At 59.9% G+C, this 25,052-nt stretch overlaps 1 protein-coding gene and 1 long non-coding RNA gene across 5 annotated transcripts; one reads left to right on the plus strand and one right to left on the minus strand.

The window, feature by feature from the left end:
- Nucleotides 1-251: 251 nt before the first annotated feature.
- On the minus strand, nucleotides 252-3,484 carry LOC121095667. The gene is made up of 2 exons (XR_005830178.1): nucleotides 3,378-3,484; nucleotides 252-570 (listed from the first exon to the last, which is right to left on the minus strand). It is a non-coding gene; the product is annotated as an uncharacterized LOC121095667 (long non-coding RNA).
- A 3,589-nt stretch (nucleotides 3,485-7,073) lies between these two features.
- On the plus strand, nucleotides 7,074-24,466 carry ACOT11 (acyl-CoA thioesterase 11). 4 transcript variants are annotated; one of them, XM_040610540.1, is made up of 17 exons: nucleotides 7,074-7,183; nucleotides 11,578-11,653; nucleotides 13,179-13,377; nucleotides 14,309-14,378; nucleotides 17,714-17,774; nucleotides 18,022-18,123; nucleotides 18,583-18,718; nucleotides 19,025-19,181; nucleotides 19,547-19,666; nucleotides 19,754-19,898; nucleotides 20,842-20,897; nucleotides 21,026-21,092; nucleotides 21,167-21,250; nucleotides 21,362-21,495; nucleotides 21,797-21,928; nucleotides 22,005-22,131; nucleotides 22,235-24,466. In XM_040610540.1, exons 1-17 carry the CDS (start codon nucleotides 7,161-7,163, stop codon nucleotides 22,388-22,390), a joined length of 1,845 nt encoding a protein of 614 aa, XP_040466474.1. In that variant the 5' UTR covers nucleotides 7,074-7,160; the 3' UTR covers nucleotides 22,391-24,466. The 4 variants fall into 4 exon arrangements, with proteins under 4 accessions (XP_040466474.1, XP_040466476.1, XP_040466475.1 ...); XM_040610542.1 differs by lacking the exon at nucleotides 11,578-11,653; XM_040610541.1 differs by lacking the exons at nucleotides 7,074-7,183; nucleotides 11,578-11,653; nucleotides 13,179-13,377 and adding exons at nucleotides 13,648-13,860; nucleotides 16,434-16,484.
- The last annotated feature ends 586 nt before the right edge of the window (nucleotides 24,467-25,052 follow it).

Here is a 25,052-nt window from a genome sequence, read left to right on the forward strand (position 1 = left end):
AAGGCAGCTGGGAAGGGATGGAAAACCAGCTCCCGGGAGAGCCAGAGCATCAGAGTGCCCGGCCAGGACCGGCTCGGTGCTGGGGCAGCTGGGGTGGCGGAGGGCTGTACCCCCGTACCCTGCCCCGGCTCTCGCTGCCCACCCGGGGTTTCTGAGGCTTTGTTGGATGCAGGGAGGCGTGAGAACAGAAAACCTCCTCCTCTCTGCCTTGCCTCCATGGATGATTTATTTCAACACACGACTCCAGCCTGTTTTGCTGCATCACTCCAGGCGCTTTATTGCCTCTGGCCTGGGCTGGTGACATCCCCATGCCCCGGCCCCGCTGCCCGGGAGTGGAATCCTCAGCCCCTGCGACCGGGGCTTGTGACGGTACCAAAATGTTCCCAAACTTGGGTGGTTAGTTTGGCCTTCCCCGACCTCCTAGAGCAGCTCCCCTTCTCCCAAGCCCTTCTCCACACTGCTGGTCCATCGCTGCCCGTCAGCTCCCACCTGGGGCCGTTTAGGGTGCCCATCGCTGGGGAGGGTGCCCGTGCTTGCCAGTGCACTGGGACCATTCTGCTGGACTGTCACCTGTAAAAATAAATGTTTTAAAACCCCCCACCATTCTCAATTCTGCCCTGCACTTACAAAGATACATGCTATTCATTAGCTGACATCCCGGCACGGACCTGCGCAGGCTGCATGCCCGTGTGGCACGCTGCCATCCTGGGACCGTCCTCCCACCAGGCACTCCTGCCGCAGCTGGCGGTTTGGGTTTCCCATTTCAATTTCGACCCAACTAGAGAATTTTTTTATTTCCAGCTTGCTGCCAGCCTAGTATTCCCTTTTCCCATGGGAAAGCCAAACCCCAGGCCAAGATGACTGCTGGTGATGGTGGAGGGAGGATGGGAGAGGGGCTCCCTGGAGCATCACACACCCCCTGTATCCCCCTGAAAATAACTCTGCCATTTCACAGCCTTCCTGGTGCTCAGAGCAGCCGTCCAGAGGGGATGGATTTGGTGTCTTAAAAATGTCCAGTTGTCTAATAAGGCTTTTTTTTTCTTCCCCCCCCCCCCCAAGCCCAGCTAGCAGGAAGAAGCCTCTCCTCGGCTGGGCGAGCTCTCCACACCTCGGTGGCGGTGGCGAGCGCCCTGCATGGCTCGCATTCAAATGAACTTGGCACGGGCAAGCAAAGCGACGGCAGCGGGTGCTGCCACCCACCTCCTCTCCCACCCCGGCCCCTCGCCGGGGGCGTTTGCTGGCAGGAGCCGCCGTGCCGCTGCGGGGTTGGGGTTGTGGGTCCCGCCGGAGCCCTGGCCTTGGGGTTTCCTGTTTACCGGCGCAGCTGTGCCGGCGGTTGGGTGCCGGCGGTTGGGTGCTGGCAGTTGGGTGCCGGTGGGCGCACGTTACCCGCCAGGCCGAAACATCGCTGCTGCCACCGCCGACTCCTCGGCCAGAGCTCAAGGCCTTCCCCGACGCTGGCGCCAGGCTTGTAACGAGGGAAAGTGGTAGCAGGGAGCTGCTGGTAGATGCTGGATACGCATAATTAATTAAATTGCATAATTAATAACAGTGCATTATTTATAAAGGGCTGGGGGGGGATGTCCTCGCCATAAGCGCGGGGCGAGTGCCACCCCGGCCCGGCAGCTCAGCGCGGAGACGCGGGCAGGGGGAGGCTGGAGCGCAGCCCCCGCACCCCCCGGGCACGGTCACGCGTGGAAGCGCACGCCCTCGGGGCACACTGCATCCCCCTGCCCCCCCCCCACGCTGGGCTGGCGCCGGGGCCCGCTGGCGCGGGCACGGTGCGGGCAGGGTGCGGACAGGGCGCACAGCGGGGCTGCGCCCCCCCCCCCCCGGGCCGCCTCCCCCTCCCGGGGCCGCCCCCCCCGCCGAGCAGCGCGGCGCCGCGCGGGGCGGGGCGGGGCGCGGAAGGGGCCTCTTGAAACCGCCGCGCGCTGATTGGGCGAGCGCTCGCTCCGCCCCGCCCCCTCCTCCTCTCCCCCCCTCTCCCTCGCCCCTCCCGTCGGGGTCCGGGGGAGCCAGGGGTGCCGGAGGGCTCCGGCCCCCCCGCCCTGCCCGCCCCCGCCCCCGGCCCCGTCGCGGGCAGGCCGCAGCCGCCGGAAGGCCGCGCCTGTGCGCCCGGGCGGGCGGGGCGGGGCGGGGCGCGGGGCCGGGGCGGCCGCGGGGCCCGGCGGGGGGGCGGTGGGGGGGGGGGCGGCGGCGCGGAGGGGGCAGGGGGCGCAGCGCGGCCTGCGCAGCAACGGCGCCCCCTGGCGGCTCGCGGCGGCGCGGCCGGCGCCGGTACCGCACGGCCCCGCCGGGTCCTGTGCCCCTGTGCCCACGGGGGTCCTGTGCCCCCCCGCCGGGTCCTGTGCACCTGTGCCCACGGGGGTCCTGTGCCCCCCCCCCCCCCGGGTCCTGTCCCCCTGTGCCCACGGATGTCCTGTGCCCCTCCGCCGGGTCCCGTGCCCCCGTGCCCACGGGGGTCCTGTGCCCCTCCGGGGTCCTGTGCCCCTCCGGGGTCCTGTGCCCACGGGTGTCCTGTGTCCTTCCGGGGTCTTGTGCCCCTGTGCTCATGGGTGTCCTGTGGCCCCCCCCGGGTCCTGTGCCTACAGGTGTCCTGTGCTCCCACGGGATTCTGCCCCTGTGCCCCCCCCAGGGTTCTGTGCCGCCGCACCCACAGGTGACCCTTGTGCCCCCGCCATGCCCCTGTGCCCACAGGTGTCCTGTGCTCCCATGGGGTTCTGTGCCCTTGCATCCCCCCGGGGTCCTGTGCCCCTGTGCCCATGGGTGTCCTGTGCCCCTGGGGGTCCTGTGCCCCCATGGGTCCTGTGCCTGTGCACCCCCCAGGACGTCCCAGCACTCACAGACCCCTGGAGTGTCCCTGTCCCCACGGCCCCCAGGACTCTCCCTGCCCTTGTGGACCCCCGCAGCTGTCCCTGTCCCCACGGACCCCCCTGGGCAGCCCGTGCCCACCCGGGCCACCGGCAGCGCAGGCCTGTTCCTTGGCAGCTCCCAAACCTTCTCCAGAAGGTCCTGCTCCCACTGCCCTTTGCTCACGCGCCGGAGAGCCCCCAGTGCCCCCGTGCCCCACGTCACACGCCGCCCCGCTCGCCCACCAGCCTGCAAGCCAGCCCCTGTGGCTCCGGGCTTTCGTGGTTTGAATTAAAACCAAAATAAACCCCGCAGCGAGACAGAGCCCGGCGTAGCCCAACAGCACGCAGCCGCCCGCCTCCCCTCCGTCGCGGGGCGGGCGAGCCGGCCTTAGGAAATTAAGTAAATACCAATGGAGGAGTTGAAAAATAGGTTACCTTGTAATTGAATTTTTTTTTTGCCGGCAGCTAAAGAAAAATTAGCCTTCCTGCTATCTTGTGCAGCCTGTGTGTTTGAGAACTTACCGGGGTGTGTAATAGCTGAAGGGGTGGCGTGACGGCTCCTTGGCCCAGCCTTGCCAGCCGCCTTACTCTGGAGCTCTGCTGGGGTTTTTTCCTCCCTCTCCCCTGCCTTTAAACTCCACGAGCTGCCAGGGAAATCTAGAGCTCTGACGGCTCGGAGCAGCCAAGATCAGGGCTCCTGGCAGAGCCATGTGGCCCCGATCCCGTGCCAGGAGCCGGGGGGAGCCCCTCTCTGTGGGAGACCCCAGCTCACAGGTGCCGTCACCCCATCCCATCACCCATCCCACAAGCGGGTGCTGCTGCCGTGGGGTAGCACAGGCTGTCGGGGGGGGGGGAGGGTGGTTCAAGGCAGAGCACCCCAAGTGCTGGTCCCCGAGCGGCTGGGGGGGTCGTTGCCCCCTGCTCAGGGGGACGCTGGACCCCCAGCACAGATGGGCAGTGCAGCTGTGGCATGGCTCTCCTCCCCGGTGCCTGCGGCAGCTCCTGATGCAGCAAGACGACATGAGGGTTTGATTTATGAAGCTGGTGCGTTAGTATCATTCCCCCCCCCCCCTTTTCCACGACGAGCCGTTTGCATAGTGGGTCCTGCCATGCTGCCCTCCCTTCTTCCCATTGGCACCCAGGTTTTGGGGACCATATCCCAGGGAAAGGAGACCCGGAACCCCACGTGGGTACCGCACCATCATCCTGCAGAGAGGGAGATGTGCTTGGTCCCCCCGGAGCCAGGGATGGCTCGAGCACTGAGCTCCCACCCCTGCTACCCGCTTAGGGTGCAGGATCACCTGCGCAAACCTTGCCAGGGGCTGTGCTCTAGATGCTGTGGGTTCTGAGTGTGGGTGGCCGGGGGCTCATGGGTGATGGGTGCACCCCGTGCTGGGGAGCGGGGTCCCAGCTAGAGGCACACGGAGCAGTCTGGGGCACCCCGAAAGCATCTCCAAGTGCCCAGCATCGTGATTTCCATCCCCAGCAGCAAGTCGAGGGCTGGGGGTGTCGCTCCTGGGTGCTTGGCTTAGCCCCAGCCCTGATGTGGGGTCTCACTTCTGGCCTCATGGGGCTGGGGGGTCAGCAGGGGCTGCACAGGTACCACGGTGGTGCTGGCCAGCACCCCCAAAATAGCTGAGAAAAATCTATATTTCACCAGGGATTGGACTTACACTGCAGCCCCTTTCTCCCGCTGCCAAGCCCCTGAGCAATTTATCCTTCCAGCTACTCCAAGAAGCGATAAAACCCATAGGTCACTTTTTTTTTTTTTTTTTTTTTTTTTGCTCAGCAGTAATTAATGGTTTAATTAACACTCGCGACATCCAATTCCCATTGCTTTGCACGAGCAGCCTCCGCTGCCGGGGCCTCGATGCAAACTCTCCGGTAACGGGGAAGGAGGGGAAAGGGTTAGCTGGGGAGCCGGTGGGAGCTGCCGGCTGGAGGCCACCCATCTGGCCGAGATTTCTCCTGAAGCTGGAAACTTCTCCTCCTCCTGAGCAGCAGCGTCCTTTCCAACACGTTTCACAGCCTGCTTTGCTTCTGCACGGGCTTGTTTACGGTGCGGCGGCTTTTACGACTGAGGGAAGAAACCGGGCGCCATGAGCGCGCGCTACGCACGGCCCTCGTTATTTACTCCTAACGATTTTCCAGTATTTTAACACCAGTCCCCGAGAAATTTTAGTTGTCCCAAGGAGAATAGCTACTTGTAACCAGTTGCTAATTACAAGTATGAATGTCAATTAATTCATTTAGCTAATTATCCACTCTCTGAGCATCACGCACCAAAGAACTGTAAAAGACGGGCATATGGTGAAGGATGGGAAGGAAGAGGCTGGTGCCTGCGTGCGCTGGCTGGGCGGCGGGGGCCGGGGGCGCGCTCGCTGGGTGTGCCGGCGCGCCGGGGTGGAGGGATGCCGGCAGCGCGAGAGCTGGGGGAATACAGCCGCGCAAGCCATAATTACAGCATTATGCTAATTGGGCCTGGAAAACATCAACCCTCTCCTTCCGACTTCTGTTTGGAGGCTTGAGCGCGGGTCAAGCATCTAAAGTGTTTCTAATTGTGCTGTTCCCTCTGACTCGGAGGAGGGGAAAGAATAATTTTCCCCGTGTGGAGCAAACCTCTTGATCTTAGTCGCTGGCTGCAGAAAAAAACAGTCCTAAGGAGGGAGGGAGAGATCCCTGAAGAGCTTCCTGGCAAGGGGCCTCCGTGCTAAAGGTGGGGAGATCTGCTGGAGGGTGCTTGTTGCAGTCTGGCTCGTTGGGGCACCTGGGCTGCTGCAAGCGGGTAGGAAACCATCCCGCTGAAAAATAATCTTATCTGCTCTTCCAAAAAAGGAAAATGTCTTAAAGGAAAAGTTATTTTCTGAACCGGTCGGAGTTAATTGCACCTGGGTGTGCAGCGTTACCTGTGGGACACAGAACAGGTTGTGCGGGGCAGAGCGGATGCCCCCTCCCTGCTCTCAGGAAGCCGATGAAGAATTGCAGATTTTATGCCAGGAGCTGAGCAGCAAATGCTCCGTGGGGTTCAAGTCCTTGGGCAAAGTGGGGCAACAATCTTCAGGGGGGAATCTCCATCGCCATGCTGGGATCAATCACTCGGTGCAGTGCTGCCTCCTCCACCCCCCAAAGGCTCCCAACCCTTGGTGGGCAAGCACCGTCCTGGGCTGGGCCACCAGCTCCATCCTCGTACAGGGGTACCGAGGTGTCCCGCCTCACTGCACTGGGGGCTGGGGCTCTGATCAGCATTTCCCACGTCCAGCCTAAAATTGGGGTCACTGAAGCCCCAGTGCTGCAGGGGCAGCACCCACCACATCAGGCAGTGATGCTCAGTGCCCGCTGCCAGTGCTTCTGTTCCGGTGCTTAATTTACCAAAAGAAAAAGGCCTTATGACCTGTTGAATTTGTTTAAGTATTTCACTGCCGGCTTTCCGACGGCAGTGTTTGTGCTGCCTGTGCCTGCAAGGAGCTTTGATCAAACTCTTGTACGTCGATTACCAAGATTCACTTATAAAAGCACGTAAATCTAATACAAATGGAACAACATCTTCGTCAAACCCAAGAGGCTGTATCATTAATGCAGTGACACGGCAATTTGCATTTTGTTTCTTTGTTATTAAAAAAAAATATTTTTATAAGCTCTGTTAGAAGGCAGCAGGTCAGGGAGCAGCTGCGTGCATTGGAGTGGCTCCGGAGAAGTTTGTGGAAGCTTTCCCAGCCAGTGAGCCCAGTGTCAGCACCATGGCTCTGCGGAAAAACCCAAATATTTTCAGGCAGCTTTAACTGGGGAGGGGAAGAGCCCAGTGCTGATGTGGTGCTGTCTGTGCCGAGTGGGCTGGGGGAGCAGCCGGGCACCCCCGTGCCCATGGCTGGGGTGATGGGAGGAGAAGGGGTGATGTGTGGGGTTGTGGAGGGGACCCAGGACACCATCTCAGGGGCTGCTCGCTGGGCAGAGATGGGAGGGAAGCGGCAGCACCCTGCTCCGCAGAGCGGTTGGCAACGTGCCGGTGCCTCCCACCGTGCTCCCCGGCTTTGCCGCCGGCCCGGTATGTTCGCTCCTGTCGGAGCATCCAGAGCAAACCTCCGGAGTGCCGGCTATTTTCCAGGCAAAAAGCACATTTGCTCAAGCGCTACCTTAAGAAAAGTTATGCATGACTATATTTCAGGAAGCGGGAGGGGGTGTGTGCTGGCCCCGTCCCAGGGCTCCCTGCCAGCCCTGGCCTTGACGCCCGCGCCCGGTGCCGGCCGCGCACGCAGGTGTCCGGACTCTTCTCCTCCAAGCCAGCCGCCGCCTCGCCGCTGCCTGCAAATGCTCAGCTTCCTCTGGCTGAGGTGAGGGCTGGGGGGGAGCTGGGGATGATGGGGACAAGGCGGGGGGACCGCAGGGCTGGGTGAGCGGGAGCCAGCATCTGGCACTGCGGTGGAGACTTGGCGGTGGAGCAGTGGCTTGTCCTGGCTTGCGTTGGCGTCGGGCAGCTCTGCCGGGGGGAGGATGTGGGGTGACAGCCCCTTGTGCCCCCCCGGCTGGCCCAGGTGATGCCCTCCTGCCCTTGGAGTTTGCAGTGGCGCCATCATGGTCAGCACTGGTGGCTCACCGAGGGGGATGTGGCACCCTCCGACTGCAATGGGGACAGCAGGCGAGAGCAGGCAATGTCAGCCCTGCCCCAGGTCTTTCTGGGGGTGCCGGGAGGGGTGCCAGGGGGGGTGGCTTGAATCAACCTTTTCTCACTTAAAAGCGGGGTAAGATATTTGGGAAGTGTGGGCACAGGGCTCCCAGCACCATCGGGAGGACAGAGGGATGTGCCAGGGCTGGCTGGGGCAGCGTGGGTGGCCGGATGGTGTGGGTGGCACGATACTGTGGTGGTCTCTACGGTGGTGGTCTCGACTGAGGTAGTCTCAGCTGTGGTGACCACTGTGGTTGAGACCACCAGGGTGGAGACTATTGCACCGCTATGCTGTCCACTTTGGTGGTCTCCACCCTGGTGGTCTCAACCACGGTGGTCACCATAGTTGAGACCACTGCAGTTGAGACCACCAAGGTGGAGACCATTGCACCATCGTGGTCTCCACTGTGGTGGTCTCCACCATGATGGTCTCAACCACAGCGATATCCACTATGGTGGGCTCCAACTTGGTGGGCTCAACCATGGCGGTCTCAACCATGCTGGTCCCGATGATATGGCATTCTCCTCCTCGGGAAAGCCGTGGGTGGTAGGGCAAAGGTGCCTGGGCTGGGCCATGCTGTTTGTTGTCCCCACACTTGTGAATTTTGGCCCTGGTGGTGTTTGCAGCTGTAACAGGGGGATGCTTGGGCTTTGCTCTCCCCCTGGGCTGAAGACAGCAGTGCCAGGGCAACTTTTCTCCTTGGGACACTCCCTGGGAGGACTTTGCCCCCATGCCGGTAAACTGGCACCAGCCTTCCCAGGAGTGTCCCAGGAGCCCCGGAGAGCAGCTGGGCATGGATGGGGGTGTGGGCTGTGGGCAGGGCCAGGTCTGGGGATGCTTCACCCAGCATTGAACCAACCTGCGGAGAGGGACATGAGGGGGCTGGAGGAGTCCTCCCTGCACTCACCCTGCGCGAAGGTTTCCCATGGGTGGTGGGTCTAAAAGAGTTGGCCTCTTGTAAGGGGAGTCATCCTTGCACCACCCCACACTGCCTTTGGCCCTCGGTTTGCACTTTCCTGGCCCTATGCCTCGCTTTGCTCCGTGAAACCTTAGGGAAAGCATGATGTGTCATCCCAAAAATACCCCCCCGCCCTCCTGGGGTCCCACTGAGACCCGCCATGGGGAGCTGCCACATTTTCTCACCATGCCAGGACCCGGCGGTTCAGTCCCTCTTGTCTCAGCGGGGCCACCATCCTGATGGCCCTGCAAAGGAGCCGGCACCCTGTACCCCGCACCCAGGCAAGTGTCACGGGTCTTGTCCTGGGGACCCTGCTCCATCCTGGCAGGCGTGGGGTGATGGAGCTGAGCCATGTCAGGCATCTCTCCTGCCGCTCGCCAGTGGGGGTCCTGCTGGAAGGGACATCTCCCCTTGCATGAAACCTGCCTGTCCCATCCCCGGGAGCACCGGCGCTCTGCCGCTGCAGGCACTGGGACTGGTGGGCTGGGTCTCGGGGGAAGGAGAGCCCTCACTGCCCTGTCGAGATGGCAGAATTTCTCAAAGTAGGTCAGGTTAATTTTTTAATGCGTGCAGATTTGCTTGTTACCATGGATATTGCTCAATTATACACCAATAATCCCCCATGAGAACTTCATTGTCGCTGCTTTAACTCTCCCCATCTACCCCCTTTTTTTCTTTATATATTCCCAGGGAGGGGTAAGGATGCACTGAGGAGCTGGGGTAGGGGTAGGAGACCAGAGACAGGTGATGGGAAACGGAGGTTAGGCATTCGGGAAGTGGCACTGGGATGGTGGGAGAGCTCTGGAGGGCAGGCGGGGGCAGCTTAAGGCATGGGGCTGCCCCACTCTTCTCAGAGCCCCCCACAGCCGGACCCTTGCCCTGGCTTCACCTTCATCCCTCCCTCCCATCCGCTGCGTGTGGATGGTTAAAGCAAACACGTGGTCTCAAGGGTCTGACCGCTCTCCTGCATCCCCCCCCAGCATCACCCCTGGGGCTGTGGGACCTGAGGGGGTTTTGCCATGGTGGTTTCCTGGTGATTTCCCAAGAGGCCAGCACCCGCTTCAGCGGCTGAGAGCATCCAGGGAGTTTGTGGGTGCTTGAATGCTGCGGGACAGCCCCTCGCCAGGGTATAGGAGAGCAGTGGGGTGCCACAGGGTTCCTCTCCCCCAGTATCTGTGGAGCTGCTGGGGTGTCCCCCCGCTCTGCACCGCTCCCCCAGTTTGCTCTGTAGGCTCCTTATGCCTTCGGCAGTGCAGGAAGTGAGCGTGGCAGGAGGCAAGAAAAATAATCTACTGGAAGGGTGTTTTTTCCTAATGCAAACTTTTTTTTTTTTTGGTAGAAGTGGGTCACTCGAGGGGTGACAGAGTAAGAGCATCATTGCCTGGGTACTGCATCCCGTTGCCATGGTGACCCGAGGGCTGCATCAGTCAACAGCTTTAAAAATGTGACAGTTGAGTGAGGCTGAAGATTTTAATGAGGACAGACACTTGCTCGCTTAGTTTAGATAACTGAATACTCTATAAATACCCACCGGCTGAATGGTTCTGGGTCTCTGGAGCGCGTTGGCGACGCGTGGCCGGGGTGCTCCCCTTCCCCAGGCAGAGCCCTGCACTCCAGGGTGGGAGTGTGGGCTGGGGCTGCCTCAGAAATAGCAGCAGGGATGGATGCAAGGCAGACGGCTCTTTTTTTTTTTTCCCCTCCTGCTAACCCAGGGCAGAGGACAAGGTGACATGTCTGCAGAGCCACGAGCAGGTTTGGGTTGCCAAGGTATGGCCCCAGCCACGTGCCCTCCAGCGTTGGCTGCTGCGGCCATGGGGTGCGACAGGGCCACCTCCTGCCACTGCCACAGCATTGTGCCCACACTAAAGCAAACCCGGGGAGCAAACCTGTCTTGCTCAACAGGAGACTAACTTGTGGCATGGGTGGGTGAGCCATAAGCAACCTCCCAAGCCTCAACAGCAAGTCTGGAGAAGTGGAGGAGCTGAGGAAAGCAAAGCCCGGTGCCTCTGAGGAAGGGAATGGGAGGCTTTGAAAGGCTCAGCAGTGCCACTTGCATCCATTGCTGCTCCAAGCACCTCGCTTTGTAACGGGCACAACGGACACGTGCCATGAGGTGCCCCAAGGCCAGCTCCTGTGAAGGGCTGATGGTGCAGGAGGCAAATCTGCAGCTTGCACTTTTTAGACCCTGTGCCAAAATCGGTCAGTCCTGCGCCTTGGGGAGTGAGCTGCCACCTCTGGCAGCCCAGCCGGACCCATGTGGGAGAGGTATGTTTGCTGGGACAGCTGGGGGCACACCAACAGCCCATCAGTGTAGTGCTTAAAAGCAAACTGTAGATATAAAGCCTCTTCCACTTGTTTTTGCTGCAGCTGTCACACTGCCTTTTCTTATGATGCCACCGCTGTGTCCAGCCGGGACCCGGTTACACTGCCTGTGGCTGGGGAGCCCGTGGGCACCCAAGGGCACATGGTGCCCTTGGGGGATGCCAGGGCTTCACAGGCAGAGGGGCCAGAGCAGGGCACGGCGGCGTTGCCGGCAACAGGCGCTTCCCATTTGCTGGCCCCGGTACCACCTGCACAGAGTGTGAGTCCTGCCTGCTGCCAAAAATATGCTCCCGGCTTGTCTTGTGACCACGGCAGTGTCACCGTGCCAGCCAGGGGAGCTTCAAGACACAGCCCTCTGTCACATGTAGCACCACGGAAAGTATTGACGCAGCATCACTGACCAAGGGATGACAAGCCATGGCACTGTGCCCAAGGTTTGGTCCAGCACCCCAGAATAGCTGGGACTCTTTCCATTACAGCTGGCGAGCACCGTACCTGACCCCCAAGGAATGGCAGGCACAGCCCTGGCTCTGCCCTTCTCTGTGTCGGCTCCGGCAGCCCCTTGGATAGGTGCTGGCAAGGGGCCAGTGGCCGGGGATAGGACGTCAGTGTGGGGTGTGGGGACAGCGTGACAACCCGCCGTGCAGGTGACTACAGCAGACGGCAGTGCCCCGGCAACTGCCACGCACGCTGCCTCGTCTGTCAGGAGTCAGCCACGGGCATCCCGTGCCCCCAGCTCTGCCCGTCCTGCTGTAACCGGAGCCACTCTTCTCCTTTCCAGGTGTCTTTTAAAAATGGTCAAGGAGAATATTGTAGTCCCTGAAGAGATCTTGAGCTTCTGTTGCAATGGCCTCCAGGTACCCCCCTATGCTGTGCAACTAACCCCGGGGATCCCCGTTGTGCCAGTGGCCACTAATCAGGGCTGTGCCAGCAGATGCCACCCCATGCCGGGAGCTGCTCACAGCCCCGCACTGGCTCCGGTGCCATGTGCTCCCCAGGCGTTCCCCACCAACATCCCTGGCCTCTTGCTGGCTACCGTGGGGTCAGGGCTGTTCCCACAGGGTGCCGGCTTTTCCCCTGAAATTTAGAAACAGCGAGCACCGTGAAAACGACCAGCGGGAGCTCCGACCAGGCTGGCTGCTCGCTTTGCAGCAGGCGGCTTCGGAGCTCTTTGCGTTGCTGGCTCGTACCCCAGAGCCTGCTGGCTTCCCGAAATAGCTCCCTGGTACTTGTGTAGGCACCTCGGCACACTGGGAAACATCCCGGGAGGTTTGCGAAGGGCTTTGGAGCCTGCTGGAGGGGCTCCGGTGGCCGGGGGTCTGCATCGCTGTGGGATGGGGGGCCCCTGGCCGTAGGCTTGGCTTGCCACGTTTGCCGCCTTCTCTGCTAAGCCAAGGTTTGTGCCGTTCCAGGGATGTCGTGTACCAGTAGCTATGGAAACAGAGGTTAGACCTGCTAGAGAAAAATGCTATTCTGAGAGGCGGTGAGCTCAGGGTAGTCGGGAAAGCTTCCCTTTCAGCATAAACCCATCTTTAAAAGAAGCTGGGCAATCCGAAGGGCAAAGAAGCTGCTGCAACGGGGCTCTCGCAATAAGTGCTGCGAACAGGAGCCACAGGGGGAGCAGAAAGAGGAAGGAAGGGCTGTAACGAAGCCCAGACAGCTCCTCGTGTCTCCTCAATTACTCACCAGGCTAACTGAGTTCAGCCCTTGTGTAACACGGCTCACTTGACATCTAATCAGCTATTTTTCTTGCCGACACAGTCACAATACCAGCCCCTGTCTCCCAACTTGCCTCCCACCGGGGTGACAGGCAGGAGCAGCTCTGTGCCCAGCAACCTGCAAAGCCAGCAAGGAGCGTATCTGATTGTGCGAACAACCCCAAACCAAGGATGCTTCCCCCTCCCTCTGCTTGTACCAGACAGGAAAAACTACTTCTGGTGTTTCTTTGGCAAAGGCGAATGTTGTTGGAAGGTGTGGAGCATTGCTGTGTGCCCAGCCCTGGGCGCAAGCCCTGGGAGCACAAAAACACCCTTTGCTGCGGTACCCTAAAAATGAAGCTGTCAGGGGAGCAAAATTCCTCCCCATAGAATTGATTGACTTCAGGAGAGGTTTTGCATGGTTTTCAGGGGAAAGCAGTGGGGCTGGAAGGAATGGAAATTGCCTGGAAACCTGCAGCAATCATCCATGGAGCTCTTTTTAGAGGTTTTTTTTTCTTCCTTTTGGCTGCAGGCATCATGTCTTTGGCGAGGGCTGGGTGGGATTTAGTGGTGCCTGGGGCTGAGGTTCCCCCTGGCTCTGCTTGGGGAGGGGGCTGCATGGGTCACTGTTTTCTCAGAGGATTTTCCTCCCGTTTGGGTGAAACGGAGCTTTTGTCTCCTGCAGGGCTCGACCTCTCTGCTGTGTGCCCGGGAGCCAGGGGAGCAGGAGGAGGTGCCGGGGGCCATGGCGAGCCCCTCGCCTGCCCGCAACCCCACCGAGGTGCAGATGAGCCAGCTGGTGCTGCCCTGCCACACCAACCACCGTGGCGAGCTCAGCATCGGCCAGCTGCTCAAGTGGATCGACACGGCTGCCTGCCTCTCCGGTAAGCCATCCCCTCCCACCGGAGCCATCGTCCTGCCAGGCCGGGAGGGAAGGGACCTGGCAGTGTCCCCAGGAGCTAGCTCATCAGCAGTGTGCTGGGCGGTCCAGCATCGTCCCTGGGAGCTGACGCCAGCTGGGGACCTGCGTCATGCCATTTTGCTGAGTAATTAGAGAGCAAACGGGAGCAGGACGAGAGGGGGAGGAGACGTGTGCTGCAGCATGCACGCTTGCTTGGGCACAGATCAAAATCAACACCTGCTTTTCCCAAAATGCTGCCCTTTTCCTTGCCTGGAGCACAGGGCATGGCAAGACCAGGCTAGTGACATCCCCAGTACCCCAGCAGCAGTCGGGGAGCTCTGATGGACCGGGCTGAGCTCTGCTCGGCAAGAAATGATGGAGCTCACCAGATCTCCAAGCGTGCCATGCAGCCCTACCAAGCAGGCCACCAGCTGCTGGGCACGGGGAGGTTACGGCAGGGAAACAAGTGCGATTTTGCAGTTTGATGAGGCTCCCAGGGCAATTTTGCAGTTTGAGGTTGTTGGACTCCCAAGGGAAAGCCGGTCTGGCAGGGCAGCTTTAAAATATTTGCTGTATATAGGGAGATGGTATCAGCTGCCTGTGCATCCCCGCAGCGGCCAAAAGCACTGCAGGAAGGCAAACAGCAGGGCAGCGTGCCTCCTGGTTATAACATACCCTCCAACCCTTAGAACATCTGCAAGCCCACACTGCTACGGGGTGGAGAAACCCCAAACCCCCCTCTTGTCCCCTGCAAACATGGCAGGCTGGCACAAGCAGGGAAGGGGATGCCAGCCTGGGTTTCATGGGTGCCACCAGCCCCGCGGCAGCAGCGGTGGGGCAGAGGCGTGAGTGTGCCCCTCGCATGCTCAGCGTGTTGCTGCAGGTTGCTGATGCAGTTTGTTTTTCCTTTCCAGCCGAGAGGCATGCCGGCTGCCCATGCGTCACGGCTTCCATGGATGATATCTATTTTGAGCATACCATTAGGTAAATACTCCGCTCTTCAGTGGGGCATGGGGGGGGGGGGAGGGTGGGTTTGTTCCCGTCTGCCGAGTGCAACGTGGACGGTGGGGCTGGGGCTGGGGCAGGGAGCAGCGTGCTGGGGAGGGGAGGAGATGCGGTGACAGTGCCAGGCTTGCAGGGCAGCCGGGGGCTGAGGCTCTGGCTCCGCTGCAGGGCTGCGGACCGACTGTCTGCTCTGATTTATCCGCTGTCTGGTCGCCTGGGGAGCCCCTACTGGGTTGGCTTCCCGGTATTTCCCCTGACCCCAGCTCCTCCCTGGCTTTGTTCAAGAAACAGCTCTGACTTAGTGCTCTGGAAAACTTGAATCTTGCAAATCGTGCCTCTGTAGCGGCAGTGTGGGTGGCTGGCGTGTGGTGGGGCACAGCCAGCCAGCCACCCACCGGCTGCTGGGGGAGGTGGGACCTCCCTGCCCATCGCTTGGTGAGATGCTCCAGGCTGAACTTCACCAGGCCAAAATCCCCTCCCAAGCTTGTCGTGGCACCCTCTGGGTGCTGCCCCTGCAGAGGTGCCCACCCTGATGCACACAGCCCCTTGGGCTGCCACGTGGCAGGGGACAACGTCTCTCCTGACCTGCAGCTGTTGTGGTGCAGAGGGCCAGGCACCCTCCCAGGGGTCTGCCCTCGTTTGCCGCACGCTCCCGGCATTGAGACCATTCCCACCAGGCGTAGGTCTTACATGCCCTTACCAGCCCCTGTGAGCCCTGGTGCTGGCACCCACCTTTCCTCAGCTCTCGGAGCCTCCATAACCCCCATCTGCTCACCCCTGGGTGCCATCTCAGGGGGCTCCACGCGTCTTTTGGTGCACTGATGAATGTCCCCACAGGGCCCGATGGCAGAGGTGCCAGCCTGCTGGCAGAGGAGTTTTGGGCACCCCTGTGCCCTGGGGACCTGCTGGCCAGAGGTTGTCCTGGTCAAGCAAGCCATGCCGTGTAGGATCCATGCTGCCTGGCAGCTCCCTACGGTGCAGGTCTGGGGCAGAGACCAGCGTGGGCGCCCAGGGCTGGTGCTGGGGTCCCAGGCTGTCGGCCAGTTTGTTTGGTGCCGGCAAGTCTGACTCACTCCTGAGTTTCACCGTCAACCCCAGGAAACGCTGAACTCCCACTTTCACCATCTCACGTCGTGGTACTGGTGGGTTGGCGAGGTTGGGAGGGCTGCCCACCGCCCTGTGGCTCAGCTGAGTGCCCAAACCGTGGCGTGGGGATGCGGTGCATCCCCATGTGGCACTGGCAATGGTGGCACCATTGGGATCGATGCCCTGTGCCAGGCGGACTCAGTGGGTGCCGTCTGTGCCTGGCGCCACGTGGCTCCAGCTCCCGGGGAAGCGCTGCCTGGGAAGCTTTTCCCTGTGGGTTTCAGGAGTGGGAGAACAGACCCAAGCCCTGCTCCAGAGCATTAAATCAAGCCCCGCAAGGCGTTTGTCCCTCCTCGGAGTGAGGAGTTGGGCACTGCTCCAAGGGGTCAGGGAATTTGCGCTGCTCCTGGCTCAGATCCCACTTGCTGTGGTCCAGCTTAATGCTCTGAGCAAGGGGCAGGGATTTCCCACAGAGCTGTCTGAAGGCAGAGGAGCCTTGAGCAGCATTTGCTGTCTGTTGTCCTCCTTGCCTGGCTGTTTGTGCTTTCTGCCACCCTCCCACAGAGAGGGAGAGGCAGGGAGGAGCTATAGGTGCTTGGGGGAACAGAGAAGACCCCAGAACATCACTGACTTAAAAACTCACCAGCTGGGCATCAGATGCTCTGCATCTCTCAGCCCTGCCACGTGGAAGTGCAGCCTCCCGGGAGGACTGCACATACCCTTGAGCCAGGGTATTTGTGGCCTTTATGGCACTGGCTTGTACCGTTTGGTAAGAAGAGAGAAGATAAAGTGGGTTTGGGGCTGTAACACAGACAGACGGGGCTCACATGCCTGCCTGGACTCCTGCCCTTGCGCAGCCCTCACTGCAAACCCAGCCGGAGCATCCGTGCGACCGCTTCCATCCCCTCTAACCCTCTCCCCCCATTTTGCTTTTTCTTTTCGCACCAGCCAGCCCTATATAAACCCTCCTGGGCAGCGGGACGGGAAGAGCGGTGTCTGGTACGGATGTGTGCAGCCCTAGAGCAGCCAGCCTAACGCAGCGCTGCCGTGAGTTGGGAGCATTAACCCCACTGACGTGGCACGGCCGGGGGCGACCGGAGGCTGCGCATGTAACCCCGCTAACATTTCAGCATGCTGCGGTGGGCACCGGGCTGCCCCTGGCCGTGGGGGCCGTGGCGGGGGACGGCTGGAGGCACCGTCCCAGCCTCATGCCACCCCTGCTCCAGCCAGAGCCAACGTGCAAAGCGTGTCAAGCAGCTGAGAGGATCGTGGTCGTTTGAAGCCAGACGTCATGTGCAGGAGCAAGGGGGAAGTTACAGCGCCGAAGCACGTGCTGACTCTTCCTCACTTCTGGTTTTGAGCTCTCCCTGGTGCAAAGCTGCAGTGGCAGCTATAGGGTTTATTTTTCCAGAGTTTTCTGGCATTGGTCTCTTTCAGGGGAGAAGAATATTCCTGATTTAATAAAGCATTCAGTAAAGACTGTTTGCTGTCGGTGTTGCCAATAAGCTGCTCATTTGGTCAGTACCAGTCTGGAGCAGTTAGGCTGCAGAGCTGAAGCTGTCTGTGTGTTTACTCTGAAGCCTACTGAAGGCACAGAGGAGAGCTCCTGGGCTCTGTGAGCAGCAGTTTGCTGTCAAATGTTTCATGTAAGAGATGGTACAAAATGATCCTGGCTGGATCCTGGCTCCTGCCATCTCCCAGTATCCCAAGGTGTCTGTCACTGGGAGGCCCTAGAGAGGAGTTGGGATGAGAGCAACGAAGGTGCCTGCAGCCGTGGGGCTGCTGCTGCCACCGGCCAAGGGCCTGTGGGTCAGCCCCGTGGGTGCCCTTGTTGTGCAGGACAGCGCATGTGAGACTGGAGAAGCCGTTTGCTCTGGCAGAAGCATGCATGCCCGCGTGGCAGGGGGTGCCAAACAAGCCCCGGGCACCTCTGCACCCCTCAGGTGTCCTGGCAGCACTGCAGACCTGGGGACCTGTTTGCACGTGGCTGCTTGGGGGTGACATCTCACCACTGAGCTGGACACCTGTGGGCTCCCACGTCTTGCAGGTGGCTGTCCCTGTGTCCTGCTGGCCATCCCAGCACGTCCCCACTGTCCCTGAGGCAGCTGCTACTGCAGCGGGCAATGGGCCATAATGCCATGGCACCTCGGTGGGGAGCTGCTTGGTGCCGGTACGTGTGATGGATAACCACAGTGACACCCACATGCTTTCTCCTTTCTGTTTTTCAGTGTCGGGCAAGTTGTCAACATCAAAGCCAAAGTGAACCGAGCTTTTAACTCCAGCATGGAGGTTGGTGTGCCACCCCCTGCCTTCTCCCCCTGCCCCTGCCCCCATCCCCCTCACTGTGCACCCGTCCCTGCGAGCCACGTGTGCCTGTTCACCACTGCCAAACGCAAAATCCCTGAATCCTTTTGCGGTTCTCAGCTTTGAACCCACATGTCAATCCCCTCCCGCTGCGTCTGGCGAGGGGTGCGTGGTGGGATGCGGGTCCCCGGGGAGCAGAGCCGGCTCTCAGGGGTGCTCTGCCCTCTCCCAGGTGGGCATCCAAGTGAGCTACGAAGACCTGTGCAGTGGGAAGCACTGCAGCATCTGCAAGGCGTACGCCACCTTTGTGGCATGCGGCCCCTCCGGCAGCAAGGTGAGTGGCAGCTGGGGGCTGTGGGGGCTTGGCTTTCCATCAGGGCACGTGCCATCGCTTTGTGGCTATCAGCACATGGTAAGGTCAGTGATCCCTTATCCTGCGTTTGCAGGGTGCCAGGCTCTCAGCTCAGCTCTGGGCACAGAGGGCACCTGCTGCTGCCATGCCCTCCTCTGCCCGGGGAGGGCAGGGACGTACACACACACCCCCCCCCCGGCACTGCGGGATGGCTCCTTAGCATCGGTGTCCACCCCAGCTCTGTGACACCTTCCGGGGGGGCTCTATCTGCCTGAGGAGCCCTTTGGCCCCTCCAGGAGCAGCTATAACCCAGGAGGAGCACAGCTGGCTCTGTCGCACATACGATGGGATGTATAGAGCCACAGGAGTGCGTACCGGCGCCCGAAGGAGCCCTGCCTTCTCCCGCGGTGGGACTGCACCCTGTCCACGTCTCCTTTGCAGGTAAAGCTGAAGCCACTGACCCCGCAGACGGAGGAGGAGAAGATAGAGCACAGCATTGCTGCCGAGCGCCGCCGTATGCGCCTGGTCCACAAGGACACCCTCAAGGACCTCCTCACCCGCAGCCCCCGTGAAACCGGTACCGTGTCCTGCAGCCTGGGCTTTCAGCCCCAAAATAGCCCTGACACACACCGGTGACATCCTCCTCCCTCAGTGGGATGTGGGGGAAGAGTGGTGATCCCCGTGGAGGTTTGGGAATGCCCTGGCCATGGAGGGGTAGGGATCAGCCCCACCATCCTGGACCCTGAGACAGGAGGTAGCGGGGGTTGATACGGTGGGAGGGAGGGTGGCCATGGGGAGAGGAGGCAAGGACTGGTGGGGTGCCAGAAGCAGGGGTCGCAGTGGCTGGCTGGCACGCTGATCCCTGTCCCCCCTACTGCGGCAGAGCTGGAGACGCGGGACGGCAGCGCAGCAGTGCCAGCGGAGAAGACACGGGTGGAGAGCGTGGAGCTGGTGCTGCCCCCACATGCCAACCATCAGGGCAACACCTTCGGCGGGCAGATCATGGCCTGGATGGAGAACGTGGCCACCATCGCAGCCAGGTGACTCCACAGGGATTTGGGGGAGGGGGATGGCATGCCCAGAGTGGGGACACAGCTGGGGCAACCTCTGGCTGGGTCAGGCCACAGCCAGGTTGTAGGGACCCTCCAGGGGGATGATCTCCGGCACAGCACCCTTGGGCGATGCCATACAGGGAGTCCCATGGGTGCATCGTGCTGGAGAACCCCAGGGCGAGGGTTCATGCTCAGCACAGCCTGCATATTGTCCCTTCTCCTGGCTGGTTTTGGCAGTTGAAATCCAGGGCTGATATTTTTTAGGGTCTCTTCAGATCTGGGTGGCTTGGGGAGGGTGCGTGGGGCTGCCGGGCTGTGTGGCCACGGCCGGGGTGTAACTCCTGTCCCCCCAGCCGGCTGTGCCATGCCCACCCCACGCTGCGCGCCATCGAGATGTTCCACTTTCGGGGACCATCACAGGTGGGAGACCGGCTGGTGCTCAAAGCCATCGTCAACAATGCCTTCAAAAACAGGTGGGTGCCAGCGACGGGGGGTCCACATCCCACCCTCCCAGTGGCTCTCCACTCCCTCACCCCTTCTTCTTCGCTCCCTCCCCCCAGCATGGAGGTCGGGGTCTGCGCCGAGGCATATGGCCAGGAGATGTCCGTCGGCCGGAGGCACATCAACAGCGCCTTCATGACCTTTGTGGTGCTGGACCAGGAGGGCCGGCCCCGCACCCTGCCGATGGTGGCACCTGAGCCTGGGGTAAGGATGGGCTGGGCTGGCATGGGACCCCGGGGACCCCCGGGAATCCCGCTTAGCCCTGAAAGGTTCTCAGATTCACAGCAAAATTAATGCAGTTTTGTGATGACGGAAATGAAATTGCTCAGTAGCAAGTGAATTAAATTGATTGCTCGGTATAACTAATAATAAAATAAACCACTTGCCTGTGCAGAGATGGAGACATATTAGCCATGCAAGCCTTAACAGAATATTGCCTGCAAGTTTGAGCTCATCTTTTATGTAATTCAGGGGAAAGAATGCCAACCTCTTCAGTTGTTTTTACCCTCCAAAGCATCCTAGTCCACAATTTGCTCGGATCCAAGGATTTAAGAAAATCTGTCACATGGGCATAGCAGGGAAGCAAATATATGTGCACCTCAGGGTACGCAGTAGCAAGAGCAAGTGATGGCATCACCCTCCCCTTGGCTGATCCATGCCCACCTACCTGATTTTTCTGATGCCTTAAAAACTATGACTCTTCTCCTACCCTCCAGGAGAGCATTTCAGGGCTAGAGCCGGGCTCCCTGAAACTCCTCTCTGCCTGCTTTAAAACACTGCACTGGCGCTTTCTTTGAAATAAGCTGCTTTTTGGGGGGTTTTATTTCCCCGGGAGGGGACGTTTGCACATGCTAGGGAATGCAATTTGTGTTTCAGTGGCTGTTTGCAGCTCTGCAGCTGCACTGAGGGTTGTTTCCTAATGTGCCAGTGCCCATCGCTTGATCACAGCATGGTGGCAATGCTGAAATAGCTCACGGTTAATCACTAACCACCACTGCCAGCGTAGCTGGGGCGGCAGCCGGAGAGCAAGGGATTTCACCTTCCAGCCCTTCCCTGCTGGATGTTTTGCCCACTCTCAAAAAGACACATGGGGTTTTTTTCCCCCGTCCTTTTCCTATTAACCTAATATGTTTTTCTGGTTTATCAGGATGGAGAGAGGAGGTACAGAGAAGCCAGTGCTAGGAAAAAAATTCGGCTTGACCGGTGAGCAGAAAAACCAAGCGGGATGTGAGGATGGAGGAGGGAAGAGAGGGGAGCTTGGCACTGGGGTGCAGGGACAGCCTGTGGGTGATTTGTGTCCCACCATAAGGGAAACTGTGCCTTTCCTGCAGAAAATACCTCGTCTCCTGCAAACAGACCGAGGTGCCGCTCTCCGTGCCCTGGGACCAAAGCAACAAGGTAGGGTGCTGCCCCAGGGGGGTCGCTGCCTCCCACACCTCCTTCCTGCCCCTCACTTGCTGCCCCTGCCCCAGGTTTATCTGAGCTACAACAACGTCTCTGCGCTGAAGATGCTCGTAGCCAAAGCGAACTGGGTACTCGCCAGAGAAAAGGAGAAGGTACTAAACCCTTTCCCTTCCCCCCGAGCCGCTTCTTGCCTCCCAAGGGTGGGCAACCAGGGGGCTCGGCGGTGGTGAATGTGTCCCAGCCCGTGCCCTGTGCTCCCCAAGGTGCGGATGTACACGCTGGAGGAGGACAAGTTCCTCTCCTTCCGCATCGAGATGTCGGTCCACATCGCCGCCAGCCGAGCCTTCTCCCTGCTCTCTGACCTGCGGCGCCGGCACGAGTGGGACAGCCACTACGCGTGAGTGCTGCGGGGCTTCCTGGGGCACCTGGCCCTTTCCAAAAATCACATCCTAAATTTATGGCTTGTTGATGAACATCCCTTTGAGCTTTCCTGGAAGCAAGGGTGTTGCCCTGGAGCCATGACCGCTCCTAGACACCTTTACCCATCCTGGCTCCACCTGAGCTGCTCTTTGCTGCAAAAAAACATCAATTTTGCGTCCCTCAAAATATTTTGGGTGTGGCGGTGGGCTGTACATGTGTAAGCCCCAGACTGGGGGCCACAGAGGGGTTTCTCTGACCAGTCCCCTTCTGCCTCGCAGGAGCGCTGTGCTTGTCCAGCAAGTAGACAACGATGACATGATCTACCACGTGGTGAGCCAGACGCTCAGCCATGAGAACAAGCCACAGGACTTTGTCATCCTTGCGTCCCGACGGAAACCCTGCAGCAAGGGGTAACTGTGCCCAGCCCTGACCCCCTGGTCCCCCCTGGCTGGGCTGTGCCGGCTCACTGGGCTCTCTCCTCCTCAGGGACCCCTACGTGGTGGCCTTTCGGTCGGTGACACTGCCCACGCACCCTGCCAGCGCTGGCTTCACGCGTGGGGAGACGCTCTGCTCTGGTTTCTGCATTTGGCCAGAGTCAGAGGAGACGAGCAAGGTGGGATGCTGTGGCTGTGCCATGGAGCTGTGCCACCCACACCCCATTGGGGAGGCTCTCCCCGCCGCACGTGCCCCTGCTAACCATCTCCTGTACCTCGCAGGTAGCTTACTACAACCAGGCTACGCCGGGGTACCTCAACTATGTCACCACCAACGTGGCAGGACTGTCCTCCAACTTCTGCGCCACCTTTGAAGCCTGTGAGAAGTTCCTGCTGAAGAACAAGGAGGACCTGATCGTGCGGCTGCAGGACCTCTAGCGCTGTGGCACCGCTGCTGATGGATGGACAGGCAGATGAGGTGGCACCACTGTGGTGGAAGGGGACATGGGTTGGTGGCGCCCAGACCCTGCTTCCTGGGAGGTTTTGGCCTGAGCGAGGTCCCAGTGGCTGGTGTGGAGGGGCATCACCGTACCACCTTGCCCCTTGCGCTGATGTGTCATGCCTTTTCTTCTTCCTTCTTTTTCTATTTAGAAATTTTATAAGCTGACGCGCAGGACTTGGTTTTCTAGTTCACTTAACACTACTTGAATCTTTATACGATACAAAGTCTTCCTAAAACAGTTTGTTTGTTTTTTACTATTTCTTTATGGGGGAAACTGGTTCCCTTTGAGGCAGCAAAGGGAGAGAGGGGACAGTGATATGGGCAGGGTGACGTACCCCTCCTCGGTGCAGGGGTGGCCAGCGGAGCATCCCACTCCCCCCACAGCTGCCCAGTGCTGCTCCTCTTCCTGGCAGGGCTGGCAGACAGCCCCTGCTCCCACTGGGCTGAAATCCTACCCCATGGGGCTGTGGAAGGAGTGGCAATAAAAGTGCATTAAAAGGAAAAAAATATTTGTATGTGCTCTGGGTGAGCGTCTGCTCCAGGGGTTTGCTGCGTGGCTGGTGAGTGTGGAGTGGAGGTCCATGTCCCTGTCCCTGGGTGAGGAGGGTGACAGGGCTGCTCAGGGTCACCTGCCCCAAGAGCTGCTGCCTGGGGCTCAGGTGGAAGCAGGGGGTGTCAGCCAGCGCTCTGTGCGAGTGGTTTTTGGGGACTGCCTGGAGGCATTACCACCACAGCAGGGGCAGCGCAGGCTGGTGGGGACCCAGGGGCTGCCTCTCATCCCTGTCCACTGGGTGCACCAACACCTTGAGACCTAAACCCCAAACTGCCTCAGGGGCACTGAAAAAGCAAAAAAAAAAAGCCAAAGCCAAACCTTGTTTCCCTAAGTCTGAGCAAGGCTGCCAAGGACACAGGGAATAGGTGCAGGCAGATACTGAAACGCTGAGCCTCAAAGGCTTTGATATACCCATCCCTAATTGCCCTGAGCACTAATGACTTGAGTGCCTCCAGGGGTGTTTCCCTACCCCAGCTGCTTTGATGACAGCACAGAGCTGTTTTGATATCCACAGCAGCAGGGGATGGAGTTATGACCATTGCAAAGACCTTGCTGCCAGCCCGCTTCACCCTGAGATGCTCCAGGAAAGCCACCAAAATGTGGCACAGGTGATGGTGGAAGTGCTGTTCATCAGTCACACCCCAGGGGACATCTGCCCTCTGCCACAGGCGTGCTGAGAGCCCCCTCCCAGGCTTTCCTGTGTCACATAGCCAGAGGTTTTCTGATGGCATTGAGGTTTCTGAAAGGCTTGCTGCCTGCTGGGAAGGGAACGAGCCCAAGCCCGGGAGCCCTTGGGCTTGCAGAGCTTCGGGCACAGCAGGTTTAACGTGGCCCCAGGACAGCGGCCGTGCCCTCGCCTTTGCTAGCAGAGTCCTGGTACGCTTAACCCGGAGCGAGGGGTTTTGCAGAGTTTAACCGTGATAAGCAAGCAATGGTGATGCTGTGCTCGGGGTAAGATGAAGCTGTGGGGTACCAGAAATGAGCACAGGGTTTTTTCCAGGCACCACAGGGTGTTTTCGCCCTCTCTGCAGCACCCAGCCCCTAGAAAGGTGCTTCGCCACCCAAATTCCCCACTCGGTTTATAAGCAGAAGGAGCTGCCTGCCCCTCTACTGCAGGCACCGGTCAGTGGCTCCCCTTCCCGGAGCTGGCTGCAGCCATAAACCCCTAATCTCTGCCATATCTCTGATCATAAACATCTCCATGCAAGGCCTGGCACGGCGCTGCCCCGACCTCCCCCTGCTGCACTATCACCACGAGATAAAGCTGTCTCAAGCTGAACATGGTACAAAACATTCAATTTTTATGGAGCCCTCTTATCTCCCGAAACTCAGAGCAATCCTGCCTTTTTATCACCGGGATGCGAGCCATCCTTTCTACTTATCGTTAGAAATTGCTGCTGCTTGATTAAGTGGAGGGAATGATGTATTCGCCTGAACATTAAACTTTAACTGACCTCTCCTTCTCCTGAAGTATTGTGCTTTTTCCCGCTGTGAGGCCACAGTCAGCCCTTGCCCTGGCCTGGCTGGGTCCCCGGAGGCGCCGGGTGATGGAGCAGGAGCGACCTGGGGGCACGACAGAGAGCTGCAACGGTGGGAAGCAGCTTGTGGTTTATGTACATTTGGGAGACAACTGCAGTCCTGCGGATCCGCTGGCCCTCCGGCACAGGGGAGCATGGACAGCAGGACGGGGCGGCTCGGAGCATCCGTGCAGCACCCATCTCCAACTGCCTCATCCCACAGCTGGCTCCCAGGGGAGGAGGGATCCACTGGCAGGTGCATTGGAGCCTGCTGGGAGCAGCCTGCCCTTACCAGCCTTTCCCAGAGCCCCCCAGTTTGCCCTCCCCACCAAATGCACTGCCTGAGGGCCAATTTAGCAATCAAACCCTATTCTTCTTTTTCCCTTAAAAATCAGAAAACCCTGCAGGGTGTCACCCCCTGCTCTGAACAATCCTCCCAACTGTGGCTTTTTTGTACAAAAACACCCAGCTGCCTTGCTGCTCTCGGTTGCTAATTCCTGCACGGAGGCAAACGATTTGGAGAGGCAG

This window comes from Falco naumanni, chromosome 11, assembly GCF_017639655.2.
Source record: "Falco naumanni isolate bFalNau1 chromosome 11, bFalNau1.pat, whole genome shotgun sequence".
Taxonomy (NCBI): Eukaryota; Metazoa; Chordata; class Aves; order Falconiformes; family Falconidae; genus Falco; species Falco naumanni.

Excerpts from the sequence above, each read along its gene's own strand:
- ACOT11 (XM_040610540.1), top strand. The coding sequence starts at position 7,161 with ATGCTCAGCTTCCTCTGGCTGAG. Across the intron at positions 17,775-18,021 it reads CTTTTAACTCCAGCATGGAG|GTGGGCATCCAAGTGAGCTA; the intron begins GTTGGTGTGCCA and ends GCCCTCTCCCAG. Across the intron at positions 19,182-19,546 it reads GTGGCCACCATCGCAGCCAG|CCGGCTGTGCCATGCCCACC; the intron begins GTGACTCCACAG and ends CTGTCCCCCCAG.